Source organism: Ptychodera flava, chromosome 2, assembly GCF_041260155.1.
Source record: "Ptychodera flava strain L36383 chromosome 2, AS_Pfla_20210202, whole genome shotgun sequence".
Classification (NCBI taxonomy): Eukaryota; Metazoa; Hemichordata; class Enteropneusta; family Ptychoderidae; genus Ptychodera; species Ptychodera flava.
The window spans coordinates 13,091,799-13,118,843 of record NC_091929.1 but is presented as its reverse complement, the minus strand read 5'-3'; the positions used below and the strand labels follow the sequence as shown (position 1 = coordinate 13,118,843).

Genomic DNA, 27,045 nt, shown 5'->3' with positions numbered 1-27,045 from the left:
TCACCCCATCGAAGTATTTATATTAATTATCATGCAACATACCAATGAAACGTGTTGCGTCAGACTCATTTTCAAAATTGTGAGTTTGTCTGGTTTGTATATGAGGGTTCTTTCATGAAAGGAATAAATATTGGACTTCTAATTTTGGTCACAGAAATCTGAATGGTAAAAAATTGGGATTTTTTATAAGAAAAATAACTCGAGGCCTGTTATATATTGGGACCCCCAACTCAAAATTAAACGCAACTGATTTCGTACAATTTTGATAATCAAATAATGGTAATCTATAAACTATTTCACAATAACTTGGCCATATAATCATATTATTATCAGCGGGAAATGGTCAATTAGATGCAGTTTGTGTCAATTACATTATCTATATATGCTGTTAGTTTTGATAATTGTCAATATGGATGTAATTGCTATTTAAATGTAAAACCAAACAAATGCACAAAACTGGAAGTTATCACGTTCTGTTCATATTAAGTAGACGGTTCTGGCCCCGATACGGCCGGATAATCTTCTATTTTTGTTACTCTTCAGTTGTAGAGTTGCTGTTATAAAAATAGACAGGCCACCATGGGATTGGAGATGTTTCTGATAATTTCAATGACTTTGGCGAATTTGCTATGTGTGAAATCTGATCTGAAAGGTTCGTGGAATCTGTACGATATATCGTTTTACATTCATCTGGTTGTATCCCTGTGATCTGATCGATCCTTCTTCTTTCATAGATAACTCTGTCAGCGGCTGGGAGATCCCGACTTTTTGCCACGAGCTTGTGGCGATGCAGAAAGCAACGGAAGAACAGTATGCTGAATTTCGAGTTCGTTTCTCAAACCCCCAGTGTAACAAGGATGGGACGTTCAAGTCTTTGCAGTGTGCCGAGTATGGCTGTTTATGCGTCACCCCGTATGGAAAGCTCATAGCACGCACTCTGACTCCAATCAACAGAGATCCGCCTGTATGTAAAGGTAAGCCATCTCTTCGAAGCCACAAAGAATGCATTATGTATTTGTCGATATGTTGCTGAATGTAAAATGCACTCTACCGCTGGGAAGTGGGGTCTTTGATCTGTGTTAGTACTTCTCAGGAGAACGCGCCGCTGGGACAGATAATCGGACTCTCAAATTTCTACAATTCTTTTCTGATCTACCACTTTTGGGGCCTCATTTTAAAGCTCTTGGAGAAAGGAAAACTTTCAATGGTTTCGTTTTTCGAAAATCCAAAATTTTATTTTCCCCAATGGAGTAAACACAGGAATGGCGTCCATTTTGAATTTCAAATACTTCAAAATGATTGGTACTTCTTTCGCTAGCTCCCAACTTTGTACGGTGACCCCCGATTGTTATTGTTGATTTAGTAAGAGAATGGTTGGAAGTTTCATTCAACAAAGGTTGAGCAAAAGTTTAAGTCGTTCACTTTCGAGGCTCATTCTACCTTAAAAGAGAATACCTAAGTTCGATACGCAACATTAATAGGGCTCGTATTTCTATTCTAAAAGAGCATCTTCAAGGCTTGTATGAGTGATTTTTGAATTTAAAGCTATATGCGCCATCAAGAGATTAATAGAATCTCAACACTCCCTCTCCCGGACCTGGGATCAGATTTCTGACATGAAAATGTTTGATGGTATCTGAAAAAAGATTTCAATAGCGATTCCTCCAGCCCTCATAACTGTTGTTTGTGGGCACAGCCTGAGACTGCGAAATTCTTCAATCGTTACATATTTCGTGCATAAATCTTTGTGGAGCACATTTAACCAGAGTGTAGTACACCAAATTGCTAAGACGGTATATTTCGGTTACTTCATTTTCTAGAGGCCTGCCCGGAAGTTACACTGTGCGGAAATTTCATCAAAATATCTTTATCTCTTTAACGATTGCTTTAGTTACAGCAATGATTTGTAAGCGAGATCACAGCGTCACTGACTTTTGTTTACCAGGGTTAAAACCAGGCCAATGCCCGACCAAAAATACAGATCAGTCGTGCAAGGTGCATTGTGGGAGCGATGCAGAATGTCAAGAAGATTTGAAATGCTGTGATACAGATTGTGGAAAGACATGCGTGAAGCCTACACAAGGTTCGTTGAGGTTAGAGAGTCACAAAGAAAGTACTTGCTTGTATCATAATTAGCGAACAAACACGAAATACATGTATAAAAAACAATACATTTTGAACCACATACATTGTACACAAATGTACACAGGTAGTCTTTAGCAGAATGACCTTTTCTGTACTGTGTCATTGTGTACGTCTAAATATTAGGGAAGCTCATTTGATAATCAACGAAAATTTATAAAACATTTCCTAATATGAATGGTCTTTCTGAACGCTTCGTATTAAAATAATGGCACCTACATTTACCTGAATTACAATCACTAGGGGGGAATTGCGAGACTTGTGCGATAAAGTGACGCTTTCTCGCAGTTGGTAAGAATCTCTTGTCACTGTTGTCAGTGAGAAAAATTGTTGTTTTCACAAACAAATGGTGAAAATTGTAGTCCTCGGTGAGAATCAAGTACGAAAACCTGATTCTCACCGGAGAGACTGGATATCGCCAGAAAACGTCGCTTTCTCGCCCTAGTATGGCAGTATATTCCCATGGTGGGTGTTAAATACAGTCACAGCGTATTTTTCTTTCTCCCCACGACAATATGGCGATGAAATCTCAGCCCTTTAACGTGTCACGCACGTGGTCACTGATGTCATTATTATTTTCAAATTGAAGCAATTATCTACATTTTAAGGCATTACAATTATACATTCATAGCAGGAAGCTTATTAGCTTTCTAATATTAAACAGGAGATTGGCCTTTACATGTAATTACTCGTAATTAACAGCAACGCTAAGTTAATTTTTACACGATGTGTTTATCTGAACAATTTTCTAGTTTAAGATTTTTCTGTCAGATTTCAGCAAGAAACGAGGAACTTTCCGCGATTTGAAAATAGGTTACAACAGGCGCATTTATTTCAACCCTAGCATGTACCATATCGTCTGACAATGATTGACTTGTCGATATTTTATTATTCTGCAGAATGCTATGAAAAGGAGTTTGCTTGTTCGGACGGACTTACCTGTGTTAATGAATGGGGCTTATGTGATGGTCTTCCTGATTGCCTGATGGTGAAGACGAGAGCAACTGCGGTAAGAGGCGAATTAAGTCCCTCGCACGCAGAGTGTGTGAGGAAACCTGCACTCTGGACTGTCTCGAAATATATTTTAGTTTGAAGAATGCCCATTGGTTTCCCTGCTCCCAAGCCGCTCCTATTGTTTAACGCATTAGCATACTATAAAACTACAGCGCCGACAGACGACACATTTCAAAGTGAATGGGTTTGTGCACTTCCGTAGGTGACAAATATGTAAAGACATTGACCAAGTACGATGTCATATGGTTATTTTGACCAATATATCGCAAAGACTAAATATTGTTAGTATATACATGTTTCATACAACATTATATGTGTTAGTGATTGTGGACTATGTTTCGAAGAGGAATGATCTAAATCAAAGACAGTTATTGATAACTTGATGCTATGTGTAATAGAATGTGATAGCTGAAATTTTCTTATGTATCAAAGGGACGTTAGAAAACTAACCCAAACCCAAATGGGCTGAAATAGAATGTCTTACACTCGTTTGGAATTTCTGTCTCACATGAGCGAGACAAATACCTCGACTTGTGTCAGACATCCTATATCAGTTCATTGGAGTGTAGAAAGCTATATTAGTCTTTGTTATAAGATAAACATAAATTATATCAATGCCGTTGACGCCGTCTTGCACTATGTACGGATTAAATGGATGTCATGCTTGATAAAGGAATCACAATATTAGGTTACTTTTCGACATTTATTTCAGTTGAACCACGAGTGCAATGCGAGTTCGGACGAATGGCTCCCATGAGGACCCGCTGTAATGGCTTACCTGACTGTGCAAATGCAGCTGATGAAGAAGGATGCGAAATGTGTATGTTAAAAGCGAAAATTTATTCATTATTTTAAGATTTGTGAGCGACCAAACATCCTTAGTTGGTAGAGGACCTAGTGTGTTTGTAGAGGTGTATTCTAAACAATTGTTAACAATCATCTTCTTATTCGAAATGTGCCAGGTATTAGTGAATATAACCATTATTAACCTTTTTACCGATTCATATAAAAATACAAGATATCAGGTCATAAAAAGGTCGTCAAAATTGCCAATCTATTTCCAAGCTACTAAGTTTCATCATTTAACCTATCACGGTTCAGTTCAGTGGTGCCATCTTACGGTTGGCACATTTTTGCCACATGATGGCGTCTTCAAAAACACATGCAACGTCAGGGTCATCTAAAAATGGTCAACTATTACCTTCTCGTTGCAAGTAAATATGGTGAGAATTCTTACTATATATTTTTGTTGCTTGCATTTTTCAGAACACCATATCAACTTCGAAAAATTCTCATTTCTCCTCGCGGGTTATAGAAATCGTGCAACATTTTGAACATAAATTCCTGCAGGCCCTCTGCAACATTGAGCTGTAAAAAATAATTGTACTTGAACTCTGGTGGCATCACAAAACAAAAATACATATTAACCCTTTCACCACATTTTCTCGGACTTTTCCGAAAAGCAGAACATTTTCGGAGCACGCTACATGTGCTGTAGCTGTTTGTGAACCATATTGTCCAATCTCGATCAATTAACATGTTTTGTGTGATGGAAATTTAAAGCTCGAAACTCCAACCAGATATGAACTGAAAATGCTCACGTGTTTCATACAGTTATGTGTAAATTTGAACCTTTGCCACATGTTTGCAACTTCATTGAAAGTATTATGATCAACATAATGAACAATAATCACCGCCGATTAATTCTCAAAGGTCATGAAGTATACAAATATGTAATTAGCTGAAATAAAAATATTAAAGTTCTTTGACTGCTGTCATTGTATCACCATTTTATATAGCAAGTGTAATTACCGTTGGCCAAGTCCTTCAAGCCATATATGCCGAGCTGTGAAAGCTCATTAGATATGCAAATTGTAAATTAGCTGACATGAAAATGTGAAATGACTTTCGATATTGTTTTAACCAGGTATAATCATCAATGTTGTCATGTTTTGCCAACTTTGATCAAGTAAATCCCAGTATATATCCCTAATAAGCAAAGTTCATTAAATATATAAATTAGGAATTGACTTAAGTAAAAATGCTTAATGATTGTCAATAATGTTGTATCATGGTATCTGCAATATATGTAGCAAGTTTTGTCAACTTTGGTCAAGTCAATTCAGATATATATCTCTAATTAGGAAAGTTCATTAAACATGCAAATTAGGAATTGGCTGAAGAGAAAATGCTTAATGACTTTCAATAATATTGTATTACAGTGTCTGAAATGTACATAGCAAGTTACATCAATTTTGATCAAGTCAATTCTTATGAATATCCCTAAGTATGAAAATTAATTTAATATGCAAATTAGGAATTGGCTGAAGTAAAAATGTCTTTTGACTTTCAATAATGTTATATCACAGTATCTTTGATGTATATAGCAAGTTTCAATGACTAAAATCAAGTTAAATTGTGTTGCTAAGTTATCCCTATATACCAAAAATCAGACCTCTAGCTCTATTGGCTGGCTCAGAATTAGATATGTGCATAATTAATGAGGTACAGGATGTGATGTCATAAGGTCTCCCATCATACCAAATATGAAGGGTGTAGCACTTGGGGTTACTTAGTTATGGCCATATATGTATATTTGAGGTCAAAGGTCATCGGGGTCACATGACATTTTGTCAAAAAAATTGTATTGCTAAGTTATACCTATATACCAAAAATCAGACCTCCAGCTCTATTGGCTGGCTCAGAATTAGATATGTGCATAATTAATGAGGTACAGGATGTGATGTCATAAGGTCTCCCATCATACCAAATATGAAGGGTGTAGCACTTGTGGTTACTGAGTTATGGACATATACTCATATTTAAGGTCAAAGGTCATCGAGATCACATGACATTTTGTCAAAAAATTTGTATTGCTAAGTTATCCCTATATACCAAAAATCAGACCTCTAGCTCTATTGGCTAGCTCAGAATTAAATGAGTTGCAGGAAGATGCCAAGGTCAAAGGTCAAGTGGAATCCCAAAATTGTGGAGAGCAATTTGGTCCCCTACTGGCCATTGTCCAATAGACGCTGGCTGTCTTGGACTTTAACATACGCCAGAATAAGCCATTGCCATAGCTTAGCTGCATAGGTATAGGGAGGTCAAAGGTCATAGAAAAATCAGAAAAATAATACTTTAAAATCTTCTTCTCAAATTGGCAAGACCTCTGACTTTGATATTTGGCATGAAGGAGCAAGGCTATAAGGTCTAACCAGGTTTAGGTTGGTAGCGGGTCGAGTTGACTGGGGTCGAGTTGGTTAGGGGTCGAGATGTCCAGAAACCATGGTCATCATGCTTCCCATAGACTACCATGTATCACAAAAATTAAAACTGTGATAACTTCATTAATATGCAAGCCACGCCCACCAAAACCTTTTCAGTTCTAGCCATTTGAATTCTGAAGATGTCTACCAAATTTGACTGAAATACGTTCAGCCGTTTTGAGATAATGGGGATACAGACACACGGACACACGGACACACACACAGACACACACACAGACAGACATGGCTAAACCATATGCTCACGTGTGTGAACACGTGAGCAAAAATCGAGCTGTACCGGACTAGTACTCAAGATTCCGTCTCGGCGTCTGTGCAAATTAGAGAGACATTTAAAGGGTTTCCTTTAGAAAGAACATTATATGGTAAAATGCCGTTTTGGATTATTTGTACATTGAACAAAATATTTTAGATAACTAATAATCTGTTTGCGATCAAAAATATAATCTGACTTGCACTTAAGATTACTCCGAGACAGGTTTAATTACTAATTTTCATAGAGAATATCTGTTCTAACTGTGAACAATTGTCATCTGAGGAATTAATACTGACAGTGACTTTTTTATTTCAAAAGTCGCATGCGATTCCTACGACGACAAAGGCGAGATATTTCAGGGTGAAGTTTGCGATGGTATTGACAACTGTAGAGACAAAAGTGATGAGATGAACTGTGGTGAGTAATTTGACCAGGAAATTGTAATTAAGTTTGTTTTAATAGACGATATTCATCTGCCTCTTTCTTTCATACTGCCAGAGGTTATGATCAGTTTATGCTACGATACAGATATTTTAAGTATTTTCAAGTTTTTTGCGTCGAGAAAATAACATTTCTTGTTTTCCTTAAAAAGCATGTTATAATGTGATTTATTCAATTCTCGCTTAAAAAGGAGAAGTTTACCAAGGATGATTTTACATATGTGCTAACTTTGTGATCACTTATCCGGAAAAGCTATTTCGCCACTTATAACTCGCATGACTTTTCACAAAAAGCAATGGAAATAGTACAGGAAGTTGCCCATGTAATTTGAATCATGGGAAAAAATCTCCAAGCTTGGAGCTTGCATCATGTGATATGGAAGGGACCATCTTCCGATGGGTATGGCATTGTCCACTCACCCACGCTCAAACCAGGCTGTGCGTATTTACATAACTTTTGTTTATACTGAGTATCCTTGCATAACCGATGAATCACTTATAATAAACTGTCCACTGTCAGATTTTGTGCTGCTGTTTAGTACTCTCTTACTGTGAGTGGACAATGTGGGGCCCATACCCGTCCGAAGATGGTCCCTTCCATATCACATGATGCAAGCTCCAAGCTTGGAGCTTTTTCCCATGATTCAAATTACATGGGCAACTTCCTGTACTATTTTTATCGGTTTTTGTAAAAAATCGCGCGAGTTATAAATGGTGAAAATAGCTTTTCCGGGGTAAATGACCACAAAGCTAGCACATATGTAAAAATCATCCTTGGTGAACTTCCCCTTTAAATGACCTTTGTATTGTGCTAAGGGGCAAGCTACGTAACATTACAAGTCATTGTCTTAAAAAGTCAACTTCTCACCACAGCAAGAATTTGAGGTAGTGATCTAATAAATACTTTTAACACCAATATAAACGCTTTCGTGTCAAGAAAATTCAGTTTTTTCTGAGAGTTGCCAAACTTATACATCTCTTCAAACGTTTTAGTCATTTCAGGTGTGACATTCCTGTATAAGCTAAATTGTGACTTTGGCTTTTGTAAACTTATGTGTTTTATCTGTAGAAATCCTCCATATTGAGAATAAAACCGCCTTACACTTTTATAACTGACTTAGGTGGCAACATCATATTGAAGGTACCGAGGCTTTGTCAAATAGCCTATACGTGCAAGGACCTATGATAATTTAATCCAAATTGCATTTAATTTTTCATTGCACCCTGTGTACTAACTGCTTTTTGTTTGCAAGCGAATCAAACCTGAGAGAGAGAGAGAGAGAGAGAGAGAGAAGAGCGGAGAGAGAGAGAGAGAGAGAGAGAGAGAGAGAATGTATTTGTTCTACAAACAAAAGTACGAACGTTTTGACCATTGTCCCTTCAAATAAGTTACTTATACTTCGAATATGCAAATTAAAGTTCCATTAGCTGTATCTTCTGGCGATTTTCCGTTAGTTTTGATTGAAATGATCACTGGCTCATGTTGAAGAGTCTGTCAAATAACAGAGAATCGCATATTATTCGGAAACATTACGTGCCCTACAACTAAATAACATGTGATTTTACAACGAAAGTTTCAATTTTTGTCCGGACAGAAATACAAACTCTGTTGACACGCGGATTGCAACGTAGGCATTCTTCTGCACCTGCGCGAGCCATTTCAAAATAAATATTCATTACTTATGCCCGGTACTTACGTCGTAGTCCATTGTCCGAGCACGTTGCGTAGCCAGATGTCTGGCAATCGACAATCCACGACGCAATGTTGTTTTGATCCCGCAATAAACGTGAACTTGTACAACTCGCGTGATCGCGGCGTCACCATATCTGCGTTCTCCCCAGCACGCTGAGCATGCCAGACGTCAACAAACAAGCTCGGAAGGGCAACACGTTTGAACAAAAATTAGCAGTTTTATGTGGCTATAACATCACTAATCATGTTTGTTTCTTCGTAAAACAACATTTTGCAACAAATATGAGCCTCCAACATGGAATTTTCCGAGGTAAAAAATGGTCAAAAGATACAAATAATGGCCCTTTAATATTTGAGCCTATAAGTAACTATGAAGTCCTACTGGAATGAGTTTCTATACAGAGCTTTGATCCCTGCTTTGTAGAAGAATTCATCTTGGTCGTTTGAAAGAAATCCTGAAAGGGATATGACGTCATCATCATTGTCAAAATGCTTCCCAGCTAACTGTTTCTCCATGTTGGGGAAGAGATAAAAGTCTGAGGGTGCTAGGGCAGGAGAGTATGGTGGGTAATGAACGAGTTTGAAGCTGTAGTCACGCACTGTTGCCATGGCAATGACTGACTTGTTGGGTGGAGCATTGTCCTGATGGAACAAGACACCTTTTCTTAACTTTCCTCTTGGGTTTTTGATAGCTTCCGTAAGTCAAATACACAGCAAACTGAAAATAAACCAGTCAATTAGTCATCTGAAGAGTTGAAATAAATGCAAACCAAGCTTAAGTGACCTGGCATCGCTCCTTCACAGTTAGGCTGAAAACTTTTCTTTAAACCCTCGTACTTTCAAAACATCAAGCAGAGCTTATTTGCTGCAGCAATGGAATTTACCCCTGGCTTTGTTATCATAATGTCATATAATATTGCAGATTGTGAGGGATTAGATCTGCATCGATGTCCGAGCGGACAGTGTATCAGGAAGTATTCTCTTTGTAATGGATTTAACGACTGCGGTGATTGGTCCGATGAAAAATCGTGTGGTGAGTAATTAAATAATATTGTCAATTTGGCTAGATTTGCATTTACATTTAAATAAACACAATGCGGCCAGTTAGGGTAGTTCACTTCAAGACGAGATACAGAGCTATCATCAGTGACGTCAAGCCCAGATCAACAGAATCGTCCATAGCTATAAGTAATATAGAACACGATTGGAACTAATTGGGATAATTTAGTCTGCAAATGTAAGCTCATCTGCTTTTCTTTTCACGTTACACACTAGTTTTAAGAATAATTTGTAATATTGCAACACTCAGCTATCGAGCACCGAACACTTTTGAGAAATTTGAAAAATATGATCATCCAATTATCCCAATTAGTTCCAATCGTGTTATAGGCAAAACTGCAAGCCGCATTACCGTCACCGAAGAAAGGAGATTCCAGCGACCTGGGGTGATGCTGTCAGTATTTAACTTTGCTACAAAACACAAGGGGGCGTTGTTTGCTTTTCTCTTGTTCAAGATTTATTTTTGTGACCTTTTCATCACTATGGTTGGCTCAAATCCATCGTTATCAGTAAAGATTGTGGACCAGTTTTACTGGATTTGAAGGTGAACCGATTAGGCCAAAAAAAGAAAAGAAATGTTTCTGGTCAGCGCGCGCGTCACTTGAACAACAGCGCGTCACCCTTTTTTGCTCACGTGTGAACACGTGAGCATATGTCGCAGCGATGTCTGTCTGTCTGTGTGTCTGTCTGTCTGTCTGTCTGTCTGTCTGTCTGTCTGTCTGTCTGTTGGTCCATTTTCTCAAAAACGGCTGAACGTATTTCAGTCAAATTTGGTAGACATCTTCAGAATTCAAATGGCTAGAACTGAAAAGGTTTTGGTGGGCGTGGCTTGGATATTAATGAAGTTATGAAAGTTTTAATTTTTCTGTTACGCCGCGTATGACAAGTGAAAACAATCGACTGTTTGAGGGCGCTGTGAAATGTGCTTGTCCAGGTTGGCTACAGCTGGATAGCACTGGTTTCAACCACGGTCCCTCCGTGTTTCAACCTCGTATTGAACATTAAAAATATGATATTTTATTACTCATTCAACTCACTATTCAAGATAAAATATCGTTTAGCAAATTAGCTTTATCCTTGGTAATTGATTGTTTCCCTCGCTGTTCGATCGCCAGAAATGAGTACATACGTTCTCTACCTAGCCTCATGGCATGGAAGTGCTGATGAATAATAACTTTGGGTCAAAGGTATTGAAGTGTCCAATCAGGTTCGTGCACAGAGTCCAAGGCCATGACCTACTTCATGTACTTCTGCACTGTTTGAATTTGCTTCGCCAAGAAACGTGTTCGTCACTGTCCATAGAAGTATGTTTGCTCTCCTTTGAGGTGTTTGTGAAACAAATTCCGGGATAGGCCTTGGAATGCATACGATCGGCATCGCGGCAGTGCATGTAGCTAGCCTACGAGTATGACGAGAGTGTCCGGCTTTGGCTACGCCGCCTCCCACCTCCGGTAGGCGGCGTAGCCAAAGCCGGACACTGTCGCCATACTCGTAGGGCTATGCATGTAGCGTACCATGCTTGTGTAACTGCCGAGCTCAACGTGCATTCACGGTTGATACTCGTGTACAATCATGATGTGTTCAATTCGATGAAGATTCATAAGTCTTACTTTTGCAGTCTTTTTTCCGTACGATAATCCCGACAATACGTGTTACTGTTAGACGAGGTGGCCATTTTATGATAAATTTCAATACTGCACAGCTACATAGCGTCACTATCGTGTGATCGAGGTACAGCGTTGTTGAACGGGATACAGAAACTCTGCAGAGGGAGAAACGATCGTTGACATGAACAGTCAATGTACTTCAGCACGTAGTCCGCAGATAGCGGATCGAGAAAATAAACGTGTCCCAGTAAATAACGGAATATTTATGTACATTAACTCGATATTAATCAAATTTCCAGCTCATCGCAAAAAATGTATTGCAAAGATTAATTTGTCACTGACAAATACTGCACTGTATGGAAAAAACAACTTCAAGTGGTATTACCCGAGACAAACACTTGTGTTGTCAATTGATTTCATTTCATAAACTTCATACTTCATCGAGTATCGTGTATTTCAGCCTTTGTGAAGCCATTTATTGATATTTTCAATTTTTGTCTTGGCTTTGTTGTGGAACATGTTGAATCGTCTCCGTGGACATGTAGGCAAAAGTGTGACGGGGTCGAAGTGACTTGGGTACCTGGGGCCGACCAAAACCAGTGTGAATTACTGGGGTCAAAGCGGACAGCGGCCGGGATGACGTGTTCCCCAAGCGAGCTACCTTCAGAAGTCTGTTTCATCGCAAAAAACGTCAACTTTTAAAACCCGTCATTTATTTACTGATGTTATTCTCAGCATCACAAACATATACGCCTCTGCTATGTATCACAGCAAATAGTTATATTTGAGCGCCCGTAAATGGGATCCTCGTTTTTTTGCGAACCGGAAGTGTGTCTTGCTCAATGCATTTCCTACCCACAGCGAGGGAAACTGCCCGCGTTCCCATGCTCCCATGCACCCTTTTTCAATGCCAGTGCAACGCCATCTGTGCAAATTTGTGGTGGTATGCTCCCGTGTGATGGAAACCCTCTCTTATTCTAACAATGACGTAGTTGACTTTGGACTTCGATTTCGTAAATGTGATGTCCATGCAGTGAGTTTGGGTTGGCGCGCTTATAATGCAATCTTCGCCCGCCTGCGGTCCGATATCCCGCATTTATTAGCGATATTTATCTGTTTTGACTTGACCAAAGTTGGCAAAACTTGCTATGTACATTAAAGATACTATGATACAAGATTATTGAAAGTCATTTGACATTTTTTCAGCCAATTCCCAATATGCATATTTAATGAACCTTCCAAATTAGGGATATATACTGGCATTTACTTGATAAAATTTGGCGAAACATGCTGTGTACATTGATCATTATACCAGGTTATAACAGTATTGAAAGTCATTTTGCATTTTCATGTCAGCTAATTCATAATTTGCATAAATAGCTAACAAGCTTTCACGGTTTGGCATATAGAGCTTGAAGGACTTGACCAAGGTAATTACACATGCTATATTGTGATACAATGACAGTACTCAAAGAAATTAGTTATTTTTATTTCAGCTAATTACATATTTGAATACTTAATGACCTTTAGAATTGATCTGTGGTGAAATTCATTGTGTTGATCATAACACTTTAAATGTAGCAAAGCATGTAGCAAAGGTTCAAACTTGCACATAAATGCAATATATAATGAAACACGTGAGCATTTTCAGTTCATATCGGTTTACCTCGCGTGCGCATGCGCGCAGCGAGGTTATGTTTAGGCGTTCTGTGTGTGTGTGTGTGTGTGTGTGTGTGTGTGTGTGTCTGTTAGCACGATATCTCAAAAACGGCTTGGCAGATTCCGATCACATTTCGCACACAATTGTTCTTCAAATTTGCAAGAACTGATTAGTTTTTGGTGGTTGTGCTTTGCGAATTTATCAAGTTATGAGTAAAAGAAAATTTGTGGCCTGTATAAGTCTATGGGAGGCTAAATAAGTATGTTTGAGGGCGCTATACTAAAACATTTTACACAAAGTGATTTCTGAATTCAGTCACTCGGCCGCGCTGATCGCTAATCTTGAGTTTTGACTGTTGATGTCGTCGTGTCGACGTTTGACTTTAAGAATCGTGTGGGTTACTCTGGACATAGCGAACCAAAAGCTAGATTATCGAAGGTAAGCGTCATAATATTTGATCAATGCATTTTTCTCTGAGAATGAGATGTAGAGTGACACTTTTCAATCTTGTGTGTGTGTCAGCGAATTTATATTCCGGCATGGTTCCGCTGAGATCAGCATAATATTATGGCGACGTATTGACAGTCTGTGTCTTTTAAGTTGCTTTTCAAGATTGTATTAGCTACAGAACCAACAATAACAAATTTTTCATGAGATTTCCATGTTGGCATTGATGTTAAATCAGCAGCAGTAGGCTAGCTCCTGCGTACAATAGGTCTGCGTTTCCCGGCGGTACGGTGGTAGGCCGACGGCTTGTACCACACTGTCCACAGGACACCACGTGGTAGAGGCCGTGTGCACAACCTGTACGCAGAGCTTCGAATACACTAGACAGAGTTCGTGTTTCCGTAAATTAGGCATTGAACTTGACAATATAGGCAATAACCAGAATCATCGACCATCGTCTGACAAGTGCACCATAGTCAGCTGTACATGAGTTGCTATTGTTATGTTTCATTTTCATTGGAATTTACTGCAGGTGGTTTTATCAATGATAATCAAAATAGCAAAATTAAAACCCAGCAGAAAATTAATGCTTTCACTGCATGTAGACTATATTGCATGCTGATTTCTGATTTCATTACCACAACAATAGCTCACATAACCAGGAGAAATCTTTGATTTCAACTATAATATGTATGTATAAATCTTTGCATAAATAATGATTAATCAAATTCGGTACACACTCCTTGCAGACCATGTGACTGATAGTACTACATTTCGAATTTCAACATCATACATCATGTCTGATTCTGTCACATAATTCTAATGATGACATATTATGGCATTGCTGTTTGTTTATTCACCGGAGACCAGTATAAAACCAAACCAGCCAAATTTTGGCGTTACCCCCTCACCTTTGACCTCACTAAAAATGTATTTCTCTCATTCTTACCAATACAACCACACGACTTCAAACATTCAATAGTTATGAACAGAACCTCTGACTGTTCATTGCCAATGAAAATCAGTGTCACTGTTCAATATATACATGTAGACTGTAAGGTACAGTCGTGTGAGGGCGCTCTGTTTTTTAAGCCGGGCATACGGAGCGCCCCACACGGCTGTACTTTACATTCTATATTCATATTATAACTTTGAAACATTTTATCGTCCAACTATTCTAATTTTGAGAAATTCGGGAACAAATTTTGTCATCTATTGACACATTTTCCTTCTTCATAAAAGCCAATACCCCAAGAAGTACTTTACAAAATGTGCACGCGAGGCCATTCAGTTCATATCTGGTTTCTGTTTGTGGCCGGCGGCCGTGGCTGACACCAAACCAAAATGGCTGAAGAGAAAGAGACAATTCTTTTGGGGACATGATCAGTGACTGCATGAACAGTATATATGTGACTATATTGATAAAAACTATAAAACTGACCCTCCTCCCTCCCTTGAGGGACAAAAAAATAAAAAATAAAATGCGCGTCGCCGCACCATTTTTAAAGAAAGACCTGACCAGAAACATTTCTTTTTTTTTTGGCCTTATAGATACATGGCAGCATGGCTTTGTAATATCACATAATATGACAGAACTCCGTGACCTTGCCTTGACGTTTGTGTGGTACGGAAGTTATTTTCACGAGTGATGCGGTGTATCCTGCGGCCGTATTTTCACGAGCGAACGAAGCGAGTGAAAATACAGCAAAGATACACCGCATCACGGTGAAAATAACTTTCGTACACACAAACGTCAAGGAAAGGTCATGGAGTTCTGTTATTATTACATATGTTCCCAAATTACACACGTTGGTAACTTCGTCGAGCAAGTAATTCTAACCAATAGAGTTATTCGCCCCTCAGCTGGTACACTCAAACAACGTCACTCACACGTATGACACTACAAGATGTTTTCAAGCGAAACCATTCGTATTTTATATCATTATAATCGAAATTCATGTACACTGGAACAAGAACAATGAGTAAAACTTCAAAATGAGAAATTCTAATTATGTTATCGGTTGAATCATTCAATCTGAGTCGGAATCGGAGTAGATCACTGCAGGTCGGCGACGTTTGGAGGCGATGCAACGTGGTATACAGTGAAGACTGTTTAGATAGGGAATTATTTCCGGTGATGTTGAAGGTAAAGTTGAACGATCCACCACTGATGTGTGCATTGGAGAACATCCCTGGTAGTTTCGGCAACTGATGGAGGGCATTTTGATGCATTGACGACAAGGGACCTCGAATATTAGCCTACGAAGGACCGGCCACCGGTCGCGGTGTATGTTCGGCCGGCATCAGGCTTGTACTTCCGGTCGCGGTCGGTCGTGGATGCGTACCGGCGAGTATGTTGCTCATCTGACGCTGCTGGTCTGCACTGGCCACAGAATAACGGTTGAGTTTTGTGCCCGCTTAGCCTAGTTGTGAAGCCACAGTTGGTGTAACGCCGGCATCGAGCAGTCGTTGTACGCAGGCTTGTACGAGCGCTGTGATTACTCAGTTTGTCAGCGAGTCCCGTCGCTCAGAAAAAAAACGGGCTAGCAATGGATCTAACTCAGGTGGTGGAATGTTCAGAACTTCGCAAGTTTCTTCTGTCATGGTGTGAAACCATTCCTGAAAACTGCCACTTCGCGTCCTGTTTTCATTTTCGTGTTTTGGTTTTTCTGCGCTCCAACTTGGACGTCGACATCAGCTGTGTTGACAGGGGCATATCCCTGTGCTCGCAGTCCCAGACGGCACTGTCAACGACGCTACCGTCGCGTTATCCTGGAAAATACTTGTTTCTCCGTGTCACAAGGTGTTTCCATTGTGTCTCCGTAATAAAATTCAATTTCAAAATGATCAACATATTCGCAATTTTGCCAGTCGTAATGCTGGTCCTCAATCGAGCTGGTTTCAATATACAGCAGACGACAGTTTTTACCAAAGTATAAAGTAGTCCGCCAAATTTGATACTCATTTGCATAATTTAGCGTGAAAATACCGAAAAATTATTGAATGGGCACGTGACTAATTTGCATAGTTATTTGATGGCTTGTGACATTCTCCTTCAATCTGTAAGTACGTTTTTAGCTGTTTGACAAGGAGTTTATTGTTAACATTTTGTATTATTATGATAAAATTAATAAAGTGTAGGAAGCAACTGTGTGGTCAATATGATATGCAATTTATCCTGCCAAAAACCGAATTTGAAAAGGAACTATTTTTCTCATATGCACATTACTGAGATTCAATACCAACTTTATGTGGTGGGGCACAATAGAATAATCTGCAGTACATATGTAATAATATAACGTATAAAAGTACAGGAAAAACAAGACGTTGCGACATCTATATATCTTGCATGAAACTTCCTAATATATTCTGTTGATTTTTATAGATTAAAGAAAACATTGTTTCAATGCATTGCAACAGCAGTGAATAGTATGAATATCATAAAGTTTCACTGCATTTTAAATTTTATGGAATTTAAAAAAATGATCATGTAGCAAAGAAAACTGAAACACAATACCATATTTAGAAAATCCATAAACATGTTTTTAAAAGATGAAAACATGTTTCTATAAGGATTACAGTTAGTACGTGTTCTACTTTCATCAATCCTTAATTATATTCTGCAAACTTGCAGCCTCAGTAACAGTCCTGCGACTAATGTACCTTTAATATATATCTTCACATCTTTTTAACATTCAGCACTGGAAACTTGCGACAATGGCGTATTAATCCCAGAGGAAGATGTCTGCGACGGCAATGACGATTGTGAAGATAATTCCGACGAAGAAAATTGCCGTGAGTATCATTTGTCGAGGTCGTGTTTTTCATTTGTGGGCAATGTCCGATTTTAAAATCCGTCCTCATTCGGACTGACGAACATGGAGTGCCAAACAGATATCGCTAATTGTTTGCACGACTTGAAAGATATAGTATAAACCATTGCCGTGTAGTAAACTAACACGAATGACATAACCCTGCCTAGTATCACACTATCAGTCACGGTAGTTTGCTGATTAGCTATTTTCTGAGTCCATGGAATTCGCATGAGAGTAATTTAGAAAATAAGCAACACATGAGATCCCTTCAGGTTAACCTTTCAATACATAGAGCATGTATGATAACTGAACGACTTCCGTTCATATAATATATATATATATATATATATATATTATATATATATATATATATATATATATATATATATATATATATATATTATATATATATATATATACCAAAACTTGTTTGTATTTTTCAGAGGGGTAAAGTGCTCGATGCAGGGTTGCAGAGCAATATTACAATAATGAGAACATATCAAGTATGTTTGGTACATATGGGTACCAAACATACTTTATATGTTCTCATATTTATTGTATATATATATATATATATATATATAAATCGCATATATATAATATCCGATGTTAACTCATCTTATCCGTCTACTATGATCAGCAATTCTTACAGACAATTCACCCGGTTCACCCGGGTGCGATGTCGACACTGTGACAAGATGTGACAACGGTCAATGCATGGTGATCTTCCGGTTCTGTGACGGTCAAGTCGACTGCGATGACGGCAGCGACGAAGAGAACTGTCGTAAGTTGACGGAAATAAACCGTTATATGGAAACTCTTTCCGAATTTCGCTTCACGAATGACATTTGAGAGGTGCTGCACCAGAGTTAAACCTACGAAACATGCCGTTGTTGATAAAAACCGTTTGTGTTTGTGTTTGTGTGATACCATTCTCTGCTGAAGTTCGTAAAAACTATGCTGGTAAAGTAAATGACCAATTTTATTGCTTTTTGCAGAGCTGTTTTCCATTTCTGTCTTAAACTAATAGGTATTTGTAAAACTATGATAAATTATTACTAACAAGGGGATTTACCTACACAGTGACCCGCATAATCACTTTACATTTTTTTGTCATATGAAAGCAAGAAAGTAGTACATTTGTAACTCTGCTGACGACAGTATGAGATGCCAGCAAAGCTTTACTTTGGTTTATATTGTTCTCTTCAAAGCTTGTAACCCACCAAGGTTTCAGTGTGGTGATGGCTTATGCATAGGTCAATATAGTCGATGCGATTCAGTTGAGGACTGTGAGGACGGGAGCGACGAAGTGGGCTGTCGTAAGTATAAGTTTTATCCACTACCCTGAGTTTCTGCAGCCCTACGTACCTATTTTTAATAGCTACAGCTAGAATGCGCCATTATTATTTCTGTTTTCTCTGGGTTACAGAAAGAAAAAGTAAAGAATTCCTCACCAACTGGATTGCAGGAAACCAAAACATCTTCATTTTATCTGACATAAGACAGATGCAGAATAAACACTAGTGTAATTTTTAATATGATGGCAAACCGCCGTCGCAGTAAATGCATATAATTCAGTTATTTCGGAGAAGGTCAACCCCATCTCTTGAGCAGGTGGGAGTGAAAAAATGCATGAGAAGTCACTATGTTAAAGAAATACGCGATGACAAAACGATGACCGTTCACTTGAAAATGTAGCTTGTGAAGTATGTCGCACGAGACTTATATCAAAATCACAAATTCATCGTAAAAGAATCCCTACAATGCATCACTCACTGGTCAAAAAAGAGTACGCATCAAAAATTTCAAAGTTCTCAAATATTGTAAAGCATTTCAAATTATCAGAAAGTTTTGTTCAGATGCTACATTTTGCATTAAACATGCATAAATTGATCCGTTGATATAAATTATCGTCATTCTTTACTCAGTTCTGTCCTTTAGTAACTCAGGTGAATGACAGTATCTGTAACCGAAAGACGTCAAAGGTAGATGCTTGATCGCTCATGCGATGGATCCAAATTGTCTGTGCCAATCTGTTCGTGCTGATACATTCCTTCTTGCACGCTAGAAGAGTGCGGAACTGATATTTATGGATATACGGAAATTTTGTTATCCGACTTTCAGCCTGTGATGCCCCGAAATACAAATGCAGTGATGGCAGATGTATCCAGGAGTGGTCAAGATGCGATGGCTATGATCATTGTGTTGACGGTTTGGATGAGTTTTCGTGTCGTAAGTGTAGAATATCGTGATTCTGCGTAAAATATTTAGCCTCATTTCAAACAATTTTAAGACATAGAAAGTCACATTATTATATATGAGACTAATGTAAAGTCCATTTTGCAAACATAATTAACAAAACATTTTAGTTCAAATAGAGGTCCTTATTGTATAATTAAAGTATAACAGTTGGAAGGCTCATATTCTCCGATGATGAAATGACATTGGAATTGCGCGTAAAATGTTTTAGTGAATAATTATATTCTTCCTAAAACGATTCTCGTCATATAGTGTGTTTGTCGTTCAGTATTTTGCTTAGTGCGATCTGGTTTTGTGGTAATCTGAAACAAAAAGTCAAATGTTACCTAGTTTCTTAAAGGCAATACTTTTTCAGAGCTCAGTTTCTTCTTACAGCGTGTGAAGGCAACAGCGTTGCTGAATGTGAGAATGGAAAATGTCTTTCAACTTGGTACTTCTGTGATCACAACGACGACTGTGGGGACAATAGTGATGAAGAAAATTGTGGTAAGATTTACATAACGTAAAAGATTTGGTTCATTTTATCAACTCTTCTTTATGTCATATGTAGGATGTAAGACGTGCGAATAACAGCAAAAACGTAAGCACATAAACATCCATCCATCGATCTATCCGTTCGTCCGTACGTACGTAAACATTATTCAATTCGATTTTAAAGATTTGATCCTCCGCTATTGGAATGATATGTTGGTACAATCATGGGAATTCTGACAAATGTTGTACGTATGCCGAATTGTACAGACATATGAAAGATTAAAACGAGGCCTTTACTGTTTGAGCCTCGTTTAAATTTTACAAATCAAAGAAATCACAACACCACCCATATGACACTAAATATTCTGTGTATACTTCAAAATGAAAACAAACGATATTATTACATGCCTCGGATATCAAATGTCGCGCGCTCCATAGGATTCAATGGTATCTCTTCGATGACGTCGCGGGCCGCATAGTCATCATTGGACTCAAAGTGAACTGTAACTCTTTTTAGTCGACAACTTTTTAATGTAAAAATGTCGAAATTAATGTTTTGCACAGGAAAACCGGTTTTTGGAAAATTTCGCAGAAAAAAAATTGATAAACCGCATAACAGTAGTTGACATATGTCATTGCGCCATCAGATGATGAAAATCGTTCCATTGTTAACGAATTTTTGTTTAAGATGGAAATAGGCCTAAAGCATTGGATTATCATTTGCCAATTAATCTAAATATTTTGAGTGAAAACTGTGCAAGAGAGGCATGTAATAAAAACATTATAGCCCAAACATGGGACTACGTACCCTTGGGGCAGGAGACCTTTTGCCCTCCTTACGTCCGGCAAATGGTAACCTGTCATCAGGCACATAGTCCCATATTTGGTCTATAATATATAATATTAATTGGATTAGAGCGAAAACGTCATAACAATAACGTGCTTATGGACTTAGTTATGCATTTAAATAACAAATAGTATAAAACAACTGACAATGGACCAGAAGGTACGTTGATAAGCCTTTTTATGTTCGCAAAAACCGTCTTACAGCATAAGACATCGTGCCTTACAGTCAGGGAACATTTCGGCATGGGGACCACCATCCATTTGGATTGATCAGCTGAGGTAATCTCTCTCATTCCAAACAAAACTCTTCGTGCGACAAGGGTTGTAATTTTAGTTTAACCAAACGTTTCCTTGCTTTGACAGACTACACTTGTGAGGATGGCGAAATGCTCGCATATGGACACTATTCATGTAATGGTAGATTTGACTGCACCGATATGAGTGACGAGAGAGACTGCCGTAAGTTATTTTCCATTTGCCCTTTTTGTTTCATCAAATTCATTTGACGGAATATACATCCTCATAAAACTAATGATAACAGATCTCTCGGCTTTGCTTAACGTTAAAATGGACAGTTTTCTTCTGTGACATCGTTTCACCTGTGGACGCTGGGTGATTCTACAGTAAAGACTCTGAAGAACGATTTTAAACACGTAAATGTCGATGAAATACGACTGATGAGTTGACATGACAAATATGCAAATCATTGGAAAAGAGCTGTCCGGAATTTTTTAAAACTAATATATATATATATATATATATATATATATATATATATATATATATATATATATATATATATATATATATATATATATATATATATATATCTTTCATACATCTGTAAGCACACTTTGCGAAAACAATGAACAACGACAAGGTAATTTTTTACCAATATGCCGATGATATTATGTAAATTTGCACATGTCGCTATTATCAATCGTGCATATAAAATTCACCATTTTTTCTGTAAACGTGATACATATATCTTTTAAGCAGTTAGTCGGTGATAGATCATCTTTTACATACTTAATTCATCCAATACAATCGCTCATTCTTGAACAAACGGAAATTAATCGGAATTTAGTAGTTGTAGCGATAAGCAGTACAGTTTGCGTAGTTTGAAGTGATTGGTGGTATACTTGACATGCTGTTGCATTTCGGATACTGTTTCTTCCAGCATGTAATGTAGCTGAGGATGAATATATGCGTTGTCCAAATGGTCTGTGTGTTTTATCTTACTACAAATGTGACGGCCACGATGATTGTGGAGACAACGCCGACGAAGTCGGGTGTGGTAAGATTTCGATATCCAAATATCAATGTATAATCATTATGAATGGCACTGTACAACACCACACAGCACAACACAGCACAGCACAGCAAAACAAAAAAGTCTTACACGTACTCTAGTTTCAAATGAGATATTAAATTTTCGAAAGTTGGTAAATATTTTTACTTCAGCCATAACCAAATATTAGGTTTTCTTCCCAATAAATGTTCCTTTCATCCTTCGAGGATTCCATTGCTTTCATACGAAACTTTAGATTCTCTGCGTTTTGGAAATATATAGTATTAGGGAGTTTTCATGTAATCTTTGATAAGAAATATTGCCATGAAAAAGTCTGTTGACTTACTGCAACGATACCTTTAATTGCCATATAGCATTGCCTCGTTCATTGTCAAGACAGCATTGTCATCGAAAAATATTTCATTCTGAAATTAAGGTAAAAAGTGTATTTAGAAACTCTCTTCTTGTATATTTGTTGAAAGAACATCACACATGCGCAAACGGCCAAGAAATAACTATTCGACCCTACAAAAATGGTATTGTTCGTTGTGACGGCGAAAACGACTGTGAAGATCAAAGCGATGAACAAGGGTGTGGTGAGTGAAGTTCAATGCTAATGTTAATCATGCTTGCTAAGGTATTTTTAATTACAAGAGGCACCTAAATCGTAGCAGATGTTTTAGCTGTGTCAAGATTGTTGTTTTTTTCGATTTGTGGTTTAATTGACATGAGATGTAACATTCACAGCTTTTCGGGATTTCAGTGTTTTGGATAATTCACTTATGGATTTTCTTTTCAACCACCCTGTAATCGCGTATTGTTACATTCATAATTAGCAAAGGAGCCAAAGTTGGGATATATGACGGATTAAAGGTTAACAGACTTAAGGTGGTTGGAAAGGCTAGAGCGTCAGTTATAAATTGCAACAAAACTATTAAAATATAAAAGTAGTCAACATTCTCTGTGAATAAAAAAAACTAGACATTTGGGCACAAAGGCATTGCAGAGTTATAGCCTGTTAAAACTTCTGAAAAACTGACCAAATAAGAAGAAGTTGGGGAGTCCTTAGTGTATTAACTATGGTAGAGGTCCCCTAGCTTTTAATAAAATGTTTGAAAAGGGAAAGTCATTATTTGCTGTTTTTCAGATAAGTTTGACAAGGCGGTGCTGGCATTCAGAGTGAGTGACTGCTATTGTAAATGCATTTTTAGATTCTTTGAGTGTCAAAGAGGTGTCAAAAGTGAGATTAACCAAAAAAACTGCTCTATGACTTCAAAGAGGGGTGCAAATATGGCTTGTTTTCAACATTTTTGACAGAATAACAGTTTTCCTACATAATTGTATACCAATTTAATCCAACTTGAAATGAGATATGGACATGGAATTTTTACAGCCTATTAACAAGGTTACAGATAAGATTTGTACGGCACAATTTTCCTGTATTTGAAGTACTTTTGAAAAATCACATTTTGAAATTTGAAAGAATTTTAATAATTTTTTGATATATAAACCCATGTAAAATCATAAAAACAAATTTTATTTACAAATCCTGCCTACAAATCTTACAATAAATAGTGTCAACATATTTATAACTCATTTGGTAATATTAATACTATCCAATTATTATTAAATTCAAATATGTAAAAAAATATGAAAAATTAAATTTTAATATTTACTGGTGTCATTTTTGAAAATCATGGCTGCAAATATACAATTTTATATTCTTTGGAGAAAATATTAACTAAGGGAGTTATCCTGAAAATTTGAACTAAATATCTGATTCTAACACTTGAAACTTGACATTAACTCTGAGAAAAGAATTGGTGCAAAATAGCCTTTCCAACCACCTTAACAAGATAGTGAAAATTATTGAAGTTACAGTGACAGTGGTTGGTAATGATTTTTCCACTTTACAGGGCAAAGAAAAAAATATGTTTTAAGCCTGTAAGCTGCCTCTGTATTTGTAACTCAAACCTTGATTGGTTTACTTTTTAATATGATGCTTGATTTAAATTTTGTAATCTTTAGGTCATAGCAAACATAAGTCATGGTTACTGATCGAACTGTCCAATTTTTCAAATAATGTTACTTAAATAGATATACACTTCTATATTTTGGCTATGAGAAACTGGTTTCGAGATTGAAAGAAAACAATGGTCCACATGCATACATACAAAATCGGGTAACATGTTTTTCTTTAATCTAGATAATAACCCTTTTGACGAACACAAAAAATCGTCAAAGATTTATAGAACTGCTGAAAAACCCATCTTTACGATTTCTGACGTAACAGTTACTTGCCATAAGCATTTTCAGTTCATATCTGGTTGTCCACTTTGTCAGTAATTTGATTTACCTTCTAGAGAGATGTACACGTGTTTCGATTACTATTGTCTTTTCGTGCTTCTTATATTCTCTTGTAAAAAGCAAACCTTAGCAGCATATTATGCATTGTGTTTATTTCAGAATGCCGTGCTTATCAGTATAAATGCCCAAATGGACTGTGCAAGGATAAATATTCCCGTTGCAATGCAGTTAATGACTGTGGTGACAACTGGGATGAAATGGGATGCGGTAAGTTCCCAAACCATGTATCTTTATCACACGACAAGTTACTTTTATGCTCATTATCGATTCATAGACTTGAATGTAAACAACAGCAACACTCTTTCCAGACACAGGTTTTTATATCATCAATATTTCTGCCGTCGGCTATCTAAGGAAATGGAACAAAGGGTTTTGGTAAAATTCATTTCTTATATTATAATTATGCAAATTGAGTAAGTCACCAAATCATTATGATATTCTGCCAAGTTTGTCAATCTGAATAGTTGTTTACGAATAGATCTTCCAAAGTTTGTCCGCCTTCTTACATATTTAGGCAGTTGCAATATATTTACACTTTTAGTTCAAAGTGAGTGGCAAAATATACTACATAACATCATTGAAATGTCGCTTAATTTGTATAATAAGCGATGAAATTCGTTTCTTCGCTTCGATAAAGTTTGTATGTGTGATGTGTGATAGTGAGCATGCGTGCGTAGTGCTTCACAAACTCTACAACGTGTGGAGCGGTCTCAGTCAGAAAAATTAACAACTTAGCCGGCTATTGAACCACTCTTTTTGTGGGAGTGGAGATTTAGCCGAGCGGTTCTATCTGTGGCCTCTCCGCTAGGCGACTGATGCCGTATGTTGTGGGTTCGAACCCGGTTGAAAACTAGCCGTATATCCATATTTTTCGAATAGCTACATGCCAGGTAATTGTTTATTGTATGTACTGTAAGCAATCCTACTTGTAAATAGCGCCAGCTATAACTTCTCGTAGCTCCACCACTCAGTATTTTGACGTTGTGTGTTTCAGAATGTTCCGAGGACTATTTTCGATGTGACAACGGTCTGTGTCAGTACAAAACCTACCGTTGTGACTACTACGATGACTGTGGTGACAATTCTGATGAGAAGGACTGCGAAATGATGTAGGACCAGCAGACTACAGCAAATGCTATCCACTTAGACTCCGTTGCATATGCATGTCAATGGTAGACCGGCCCATTATTCGCTTTGCGTCTATGTGTCATAAAAGATCACGAACTGAGTCGGTTATTCAAGCCTCTCCTTTGCATGAACAGTTTTAATCCTTCTGTTACATAAACTCTCATTGGTATTTGTCCTGCTCTGATGGAAACGAAGGACGTGTACATTTCTCCCAATCATTCCACTAAACCTTTGAAATCCGAGGCATATGGCTGAGTAATCGTTGGGTTATTGTAAATGTAATAAGTTAATCATATCTGGACAAACGCTTTTATTTCATTCTTAATTCATTTCAACTTCTTATCGAATAAAAGTAGTGCAAGACAATTTCTGTTCAGTCTCACATTTTCTTTTATTTCTTTCAATGGTGGCGCTAAAACCACAGAGAGTCGGAATCAGAACAATAGTACCAAACCATAATCACAGTCACAGTCATAAGTTCCACCGTGACAAACTCAATATGACAAACACAAACAACACAGCACGGATAGACAACAAACAATTACCTGTACACACAACAAAATCAAATCCGTAGAAGGAAAATACAATTATTTACCTCTCGCAAAGACAACTGAGAAGTAATGTCAGGTGTTTCGAAAATGGTAAGCGCGCACATTCTCCCCACACGTGGCAACCGCAATTTGTAAGTCAAAATAAGAAGCTGTCTGAACCTACATACAAATGTCACCGACGCCAACAATTATCATTTTGTTTTAAGATCATGACACCTGTCAAACAGCGTTTGCATGTAGGGACAAGCCGTTTTGTTGTGTAACCCTGATTTACAAGCTTGCAAGAGAGATGGCTCTGTCTCTCAACAAAATCGCCATAGGAACTACATGCCCTAGCATAACGAATTAACTGTGAAATGTTTACCCGATAGAAGGGTGACAGTGGAATATTGCTCAGGCTGAAAGGCTGCAGAAAATTAATGATTATAAAGTTGAAATCATTTCCAGCCTAGTAGTCAAATTAAAGGAAAATATCCAGATAAAAAATCGAATAATCTGATTCTGTATTTTCTATAATCTCTAATTCAGGAGGAAGTTGAAGATTTTGATTTTAATAACTTTATCAGAGCCTTAAGATTTACGTAAACCGCAACAGACGACCAACTCAATAGTAGCACAAAGTCTTGTCAATCAAAGAACACGACGCTACTCTGGAGTAGCACATTTATTGTAGAAAAAAATTATGGTAAGAAAGTTCTTTCCAGAGATCTGT

General features: G+C 37.6%; 1 protein-coding gene across 1 annotated transcript; it reads left to right on the top strand.

Annotated features, from left to right (window-relative positions):
- Window positions 1-452: 452 nt before the first annotated feature.
- LOC139114938 (sortilin-related receptor-like) lies at window positions 453-26,148 on the top strand. The gene is made up of 17 exons (XM_070676858.1): window positions 453-652; window positions 735-974; window positions 1,946-2,083; window positions 3,042-3,151; window positions 3,869-3,976; window positions 7,015-7,113; window positions 9,752-9,862; window positions 17,302-17,397; window positions 18,058-18,201; window positions 18,629-18,736; window positions 19,542-19,649; window positions 20,052-20,162; window positions 21,360-21,455; window positions 22,177-22,293; window positions 22,770-22,883; window positions 24,754-24,861; window positions 25,649-26,148. Exons 5-17 carry the CDS (start codon window positions 3,901-3,903, stop codon window positions 25,765-25,767), a joined length of 1,407 nt encoding a protein of 468 aa, XP_070532959.1. The 5' UTR covers window positions 453-652; window positions 735-974; window positions 1,946-2,083; window positions 3,042-3,151; window positions 3,869-3,900; the 3' UTR covers window positions 25,768-26,148.
- The last annotated feature ends 897 nt before the right edge of the window (window positions 26,149-27,045 follow it).

Excerpts from the sequence above, each read along its gene's own strand:
- LOC139114938 (XM_070676858.1), top strand. The coding sequence starts at position 3,901 with ATGGCTCCCATGAGGACCCGCTGTAATGGCTTACCTGACTGTGCAAAT. Across the intron at positions 9,863-17,301 it reads GTCCGATGAAAAATCGTGTG|CACTGGAAACTTGCGACAAT; the intron begins GTGAGTAATTAA and ends TTTAACATTCAG. Across the intron at positions 20,163-21,359 it reads TAGTGATGAAGAAAATTGTG|ACTACACTTGTGAGGATGGC; the intron begins GTAAGATTTACA and ends TTGCTTTGACAG.